General features: G+C 54.6%; 1 protein-coding gene and 1 non-coding gene across 3 annotated transcripts in view; both read left to right on the top strand.

Moving 5' to 3' along the window:
* TBRG4 (transforming growth factor beta regulator 4) overlaps positions 1 to 6,566 on the top strand; it is a 29,585-nt gene extending 23,019 nt beyond the window's left edge. For both annotated transcript variants that reach the window (XM_048837329.2, XM_048837331.2), the window contains exon 11: positions 4,839 to 6,566. In XM_048837329.2, the coding sequence (XP_048693286.1) occupies positions 4,839 to 4,940 (102 nt within the window). In that variant the 3' untranslated portion in view covers positions 4,941 to 6,566. The remainder of the gene's footprint in view (positions 1 to 4,838) is intronic.
* On the top strand, positions 3,566 to 3,703 carry LOC125633112 (small nucleolar RNA SNORA5). The gene has a single exon (XR_007355499.1). It is a non-coding gene; the product is annotated as a small nucleolar RNA SNORA5 (small nucleolar RNA).
* Positions 6,567 to 6,846: the final 280 nt, after the last annotated feature.

The following is a 6,846-nucleotide window of genomic DNA, read 5'->3' on the forward strand; positions in this document are numbered from 1 at the left end:
TCCAAAGGAGAGCAGCCCTGTTGGTTGTCTCTTCTGCATCTCTAGGGATATGTGACTGTCCCTAGCTCAGTCTAACGCTTTGCCAAGGTGATTGGCCAGGTTTTTTTCAAATGTCCAATTTAAGGGGCCTTTTCCCAGGAAGTGCTGAGCACCCGCCCTTGAAGAATGAAGTCCCTGCAGGGAGTCTCCAGTTGGGCACCCAAAAATCACCGTCGCTTGAAAGTTACCCCCCACCCCCACTTCCAATGGTCGTGGATCTTGGGGACCCCCTGTTCTGAGCAGGTTCAAGGAGGTGCTTTGGCTCAGCTTGGGGGCCGGTTGTTAAAGGGTCTTGCATTGTGACGAGAAGACTGCTGTGCAGGTCCAGCGTGCGTCTTAGCTGCTGTGTGTTCTGCAGCTGCTGTTGGTTTGAAGACACTTTAATAGCCATAATCAAGGGCTGCCTCCGGCCCCAGCGGCTGGGACTCCCGTACATTTCAGTGTGGCGAGAGAGTACGGAGGAGGGGCAGAGCTCTGAGCATACAGCCTAAGCATAGCCTGTCAAGGCAACCGGAGGGATGGGTGGGGCACCCAGTGTTGTCTCCGTCCCTGCGTGTCCAGAGAGATGGTCTGTAGGTCACCTGGGTTCAAACCCCCTGGGATCAGCAAACAATCTTCTCCTGGCCACCCGTTGATCTAGACTCCAAAGATGGGGGAGTTGGGGGGATGACAGTGAAGTGAAATGTCAGCCCTGCCTCTTCCTGCCCATTGATCCATCCGGCAGGAGGCCTGCCTGCGGACCAGTCATTCATTATTTCACATCCTGTGGGTAATAGCTCAGGCTTGTACTGAAGGAAGGTGGTTGGTAGCACCCCTCTCTGGAGAGGCAGGTGTAAATGTCCCAGCAAAGAGGTTGGAAGCAGAGGGGCGACACTATATGCCATGTTTGAATGAGGCTGAATGCTGGGGCGTTGCCTTTTTAACTCTGGCCAGCAGAGGTTGCTGGGCATCACCTATGGGCCTGTGCGTGAGGAAGCTATTAGGGGATTTGTTTATTGATTGGGCACAGCAGAGGTGCCAGGTGCCGTAGAAATGGGGTCCTGGTCCTTGTCTAGAAAATCTAGTCTATAAACCGCACTTACCTGAGAGCCCATCAAAGTATCTGGCCATTGATCAGCCTTGTCTGGGAGCCAGAAACGCCAAGGGTCTAACCCTGGATCTGACCTTCTCTCCCTCGGTGCTACTGGGCGAGTCGCTGGCTCTCTGCTTTGGGCCTTGTTTCCACGGGCGTTTTCAGCCTCCCGTGCAACTGCACTACTAGTGCAAAGCCCTAGTGCAGACACACCATGCGGCTGTCAGCCATGGCCTGATCCAGGACGCTGCATCTGCTCAAGGGGCCTGTGCCTCTTACCCACAATGGTGGCTGATAACCCCTGGGAATCAGTGGGACTGCTCCTGGCTCCCTGGGCTGTTGTGTGACTTAGTTAGCGCGGGGTTGACCATCCTCCAGTGCTATCTCAATACAAGGTGTTACTGTTTCTGTGGACCAGACATTAGCCTGTTCCCTCTTTCTCTGCAGATTCATTCCTGCCCAACACCTCCTCTCCTTTCCCCCTTCCTCGCGTTTGTCAAAGCTCCCCAGTTTCTAGGCACTGCATCAGCACCTGCGTTCGGTGCAACGCTTACGCTAAGTATCTGAGGAGCAAGACGACGCTCACAACGGAACTCCCCCTCTAGCTATTTCTCCACAGCCTGTCCTGTTCTCTTCGCCCTGCCCACGCGCTGTCACTGTGGGTCCTTGGAGGGCTTTTCGGGTCCTTGCAGCTTCTGGCTCCCCTGAGCTATATATAGAGGGGGAATCCTACCAAGCTGTAATGATTTCTCCTGGTGTAAATGACTAGATCTCTTTCCCAGGGACGGCTCTAGTCCCACACTTCCAGTGCAGCTGGAGGGAAAGCTGCTGATCCAAAGGCAGAGACGATAGGATTCTGTTTTTTCAGTACCTTTCTATCTAGGTGCCTGTCTGGCCCTGGTGTGCTGGTTCTCCTCAGTCATTCTTTATTCTCTCAGCCCCCGGGGGGGCAGCAAAGCATCATCCCGCATCTTAGAGAGACTGTGATTTAAGGCCAGAAGGAACCATACTGATCGTGGAGTCTGAGCTGCTGCAGAACCCAGGCCAGGGAGTCTCGCCCCAGTGGGCATCTGAGGCACATGGACTAAGGGACTTGCCCAGGGCTCTCAAAAAGTCTGTGGCAGAACCAGGAACTGGAGTCCCAGCCCAGTGCCTTTCCCCACCACTGCTCCATGGACCGCAATCCGCAGCCCACACTTGAGAAAGCAGTAGGCTCTGCGGAAGCCTGCGCTCTGAGGCTTGTTGGTAACTGCAGCGACGCTGGCTCAGGAAAGCAAGACGCGGAGCTCCCCTCGTCCACCCTCCCTGGGCCCGCCAGCCACCTTCACTTGTTACTAAAGCCAGCTGAGTAGACCGTATCCCAGAGCAAGCAAGTGCAGAGTCGGCTTCCTTCCAGTTTGTGGCCGATATTGACAGCCTGAGGCAGGACCTGATCTGAAACTAGTGCCAGAATTCCCACTGCCTCTCGCGGTGCTGCCTTGGGGCCCTGGCTTCCTTGTGGGATCTATAGACCAGTGACTTACATTCTGCCTAGTGTGGGTCTTCCCCACCTGGCCCAGCTGCCTTCTCCATGGGCTACACATCGCACCCTCTCCACGCGGCTGCAAGCTTAAGTATCCCTTGTTGCCAAGCATCTCCTTATTCCTCATTTCTAAATCAGTGCTTTGTCTGCCTTCCACACCCTGGTAGTGGGAAGTGATAATAAAGTGGGTGGGTGAAGAGAAGGAACTAGACCATGTAACATTTGAAATGCTGTGTGTCCAATAAAAAAATAATCAGAAGCTAAACCTGTGCTCATTAAAGCTCCCCTGATTCTTCCTGGAGAGTCAGCATCTTAGCTCCTCTGCTTTAGATAGTTGCCTCTCTGATGTTAATTTGGGTGGGGTGTTGTATTCATCGCTACTAGCTTTGTACTGTTGCTGTGCTCCATTGAATAGCTGCTGTGCTCCACCCCAGAAGTGGCTGCAGTGAGTTTGCCTATCCATTTAATAATAATAGTTGGTATTTGGTTGTAGCACTTTGTGCCTCTAAAGCGCTGAAGATTTATAAAGGCCTCCTGCAAGTTACCATTTATACAAACTACTTCAGAGCCTTGAATAGACACAACCTTCAAACATCCGTGTAAGACGCTGCCCCCACCTGGCTTGGAGAGGTATATGAAAGGCTCCAGCGTGTCTGATTTGGCGGAGGCTGGCAGCTTTTTAATGTGCGTCAGAGCCACCGGCAACCCCAGAGGCCCTGCTACCCAAGTACTCCGTTAATAATAGCGGGCGGCCAGCTGCCAGCAACACTGGTGGAGCTGCCAGTGAACTGCCTGCTTGCTCTGCACGCTTCCCAAGCTGCTCTTCCACCTTTGTGGCGTGGACCCCCCCCTCAGCAGTAGGCGATGCGCCCATGCTACAGTGAACAGTAACATAGTACCTACACAGGGCTAGCCAGGAAATGTCACTTTCCTGCAGCCCTGTCAAATTCAGTACTCGCCTCTGTCCTGGTGGGTACCGACCCAGTCAGCTGCCACAGCAACATCTGTAGTTCTTGGGCCCCACATCTCTATCACTGTGTGCTGGGAATAAAAATACACTACAGCCACCCAGTGCGGGCTAGGAGACCGTACTGATCTTGCTTTGAAATAAGGAAATGTTCCTTCAGCTGCCAGAATGGCGGAGGACTGCGTCACATGGCAGCTGTGACGGCTGTGTGGTGGCCTGCATGAAAGGAGATTGGGTGTCTGAGCCCCTTTCCGAGCAAACCCACGTCTGCGTTGTAGAAACTCCTCGCGACAGCAGCTCCCTCGGTGGCGGTCTTGGCAGAAGGGCCAAGGACTGCCTGCAGGCTGCTCCCTGCTGGCTGGCGCAGAGCGGAGCGGCTCCGCATATGCACCAGGGTTCCAGCGTCTCCGTCCACAACTACCCTTATTTATTTCTAAGCATTTTTAAAAGCATGTGCTGAGCTGCCTGTGTTGCAGTCATGGGGCATGACTTTAGCTGGTGCGGCTGCCACCCCTTGGAGGGGTGAGATGTGGGGTCACTAGTCCTCCATGCACTGTCTAGTTGCATGACTGCTTTTGGGATCGGAGATTTTGCAGAGCTGCGGGGTGCTGAGTGCTCTAGATACTGTCCGCCGTTAGCCCAGGCCAGCCACACACAAGCTGGGTCCCATCGGGCATTTTGCAGCGAGGTGGCCAGAGAGCTCTCCCTCCCTGGAGTGGGCTGGAGACGCCGGCTGATTGTAACTGCCTCTCCAGGCAGGTTAGGTTCTGCTGGAGTCTCATGCTGAGACTCTCAAGGGCTGTATCTTTGCTCCACGTGGTTCCTGAGGCAGCTAGGGAGAGGGAATCTGTTTTCAAGCTGAGGCTGCCTCCTGTAGCACGCACGCACACACACGCCCCCCCCCCCCCCCCGCCCCCGTGGTCTGTGCTAATACCACGCTCCCAGAGGAGAGCCAGGCAGTCTCATGCCAGTGGGATTGGGCATGATGGAAGTGTTGTCCAAAGGGTCGCTCTGCGTCCCCGGCAGGCTTGGGGCTGTGATCCCTTAGACACCTCACCGCAGGGACCACCTCTCTTTTGGGGGCTGGTCAATGTCACCTGGCTGATTGCTGATCACTCCTGCCTCTCTCCACCGGGGCCAAGCAAGCTGGCTCCACAGCACTGCCCAGCCCCAAGAGAGATCAGCACGGCCGCCCCATTGTCAGTCCTGACCCCGCTCCCTGCCCTCTTCTGCTGCAGGTTCCCTACTATGAGTTTCTGGAGCTGAAATCGGAGTGGCAGAAGGAAGCCTACCTCAAGGACAAAATGAACAAAGCCGTGGGGGTAGAGATGGCTAAATGAACCCCGAACCTGACGACGGACGGACTCTAGTCTTTGCATCCAGCGTGAGACAGAGAGAGGATTGCCTCAATCGACTGGAGTGCAGCTGCTGTGAACGGGCCTTGTGCTCCCCAGGAGTGGGGAGGAGGAAGGCAGAGGTGTGGGTAGCGTTGTGTATATAAATATGTATTGGAATAAATTCTCTCTTGTACAGGCCAACTTGCATGGGGCACCGCTGCCCCACTGCACATTCAACCAGTGAGGGGGGCCCGTGTAACAGCCTGCATGCCCGGCTAGCCCTCGGGTTGCTCCCCGTGCATGCAGTGTGCTCACCAAGGCTGGTGTGGGTGCTCGTCCCTGGCAGGAGGAGGTGAACGGGGCTGGTGTCAGCAGAGGCCAGGGGGAGGGGCATGTGGACATTGAAGAGCTCCTCTCTTTACCTTCTGCCTGGAAGCTTGTTTGTTTATTCCTGTTCGGCTGGCTGGAGGAGGCTGCCCGGAACTATCCGCCCTCTCCGCGCTGTCTGGCGACGGTGCAGAATGGAAGCAGAAGCTGCTTGTGGCCTGAGAGCAGTTCCACGGGTAGCTTCCTTCTACAGTTGGGCTTTCTCCCTTGCTTCTCTCCAGTGTGGGAGGGTTTGGGGGAAGAGGAGGGAACATGAGGTCCTACGCAGGCTCTCAGAAGAAGTGAATTTATCTCCTGGGCTGCTGTTAGTGGCTTATCCCAGACACTGAGTATATTACAAGGAGACCTAGAAGCCCCTGGCTGGATTGGCGCCCTACAGCTCTATGGCACTTTTCATGTTACAATCTCACAGCTTTATGTACATTAACTGAGCCTCATCTCTCTGAGGTAAACTGCAGAGCAGTGAAGTGACTTGCCATGGGTCACAGCAAGTCATGGGCAGGAGCTAGGATTAAAACCCAGGATTCCTAGCCCATTAGCTGCTCTAGTTGCTAACCAGTGCTCTCCTCCTCCCGCTCACGAGCAGGGGAAGGCCCTGAAGATCATGAACTGAGCAGGGCGGGCTTCCAGGTGGTATTTTCTCTCCTTGGAATCTCTCTTCAGCCAAGACTGTGGTATCAGGCTGACTTGGGTCATCTTAACACAGCTGGGACAAGGTCTCTACCTACCACAGCAGCAGCAGCCATGTGTTTGTGAGCATTGCAGCGGGGATAGAGCTATCTACACTCGGCGTCCGCATGGCCTAACCCAGTCCACCAAAGGGGAGAGAGGTGGTGTTCTCATCAATCTGAGGGTCAGTAGCTTTCACTGAACCAGTGTGCCTCAGAAGAATCAGTGCGCCTTTGATAATGCCTGCAGGAATGTGTATCGTGGGCTGGCAGATCTCATGCACTGAGCAGGGTCTGGGCTCGTTATTAGTGGGAGATCAGACCTCTAAGGAGGATCCTTGCCTGTTTCCAGCAGTAGCCCGACACATGTGGCATTCATCCCTCTGAGCTGCATCCAGAGGCAGGTTCTATCTTGTGGATTAAGTGCAAAACCAAGCTCAGGTGGTCACTCAGATCCCCTGGCCCTTTCCACCAGATGAGAGCTGTGGCCCACAGTGACCTGGCCAAATCCTGTGCTCCCAGGAGCCTTGGGGGATATGTGTAACAATAAATCTGAGCTGGATCTGAAAATGAACCAGGGAGCCAGTGGAGTTGTGTGTGATTGTGAGGGGGGAAAAGGGGTTACACTTTAGTGTAGGAGGTATGGAGCAGCAGCCAGGGTGGTGGTTTCTCCCCAGTGTCACGCATTACAGTTGCTGTGGATTGTGTCCTGAGCTGCCGGCTCTTCTGAATCCTCATGCTCCCAAGAAATACCAAACCAGCTGCTCTCTTTGTAAGGGCTTATATAACCTAGCATGCTTCCTGTGGGCTGCTGAGCATCACTGCCCATTGCTGTCACTTTCCAGCTGACTGCC

This window comes from Caretta caretta, chromosome 2 (assembly GCF_965140235.1).
Source record: "Caretta caretta isolate rCarCar2 chromosome 2, rCarCar1.hap1, whole genome shotgun sequence".
Lineage (NCBI taxonomy): Eukaryota > Metazoa > Chordata > Testudines > Cheloniidae > Caretta > Caretta caretta.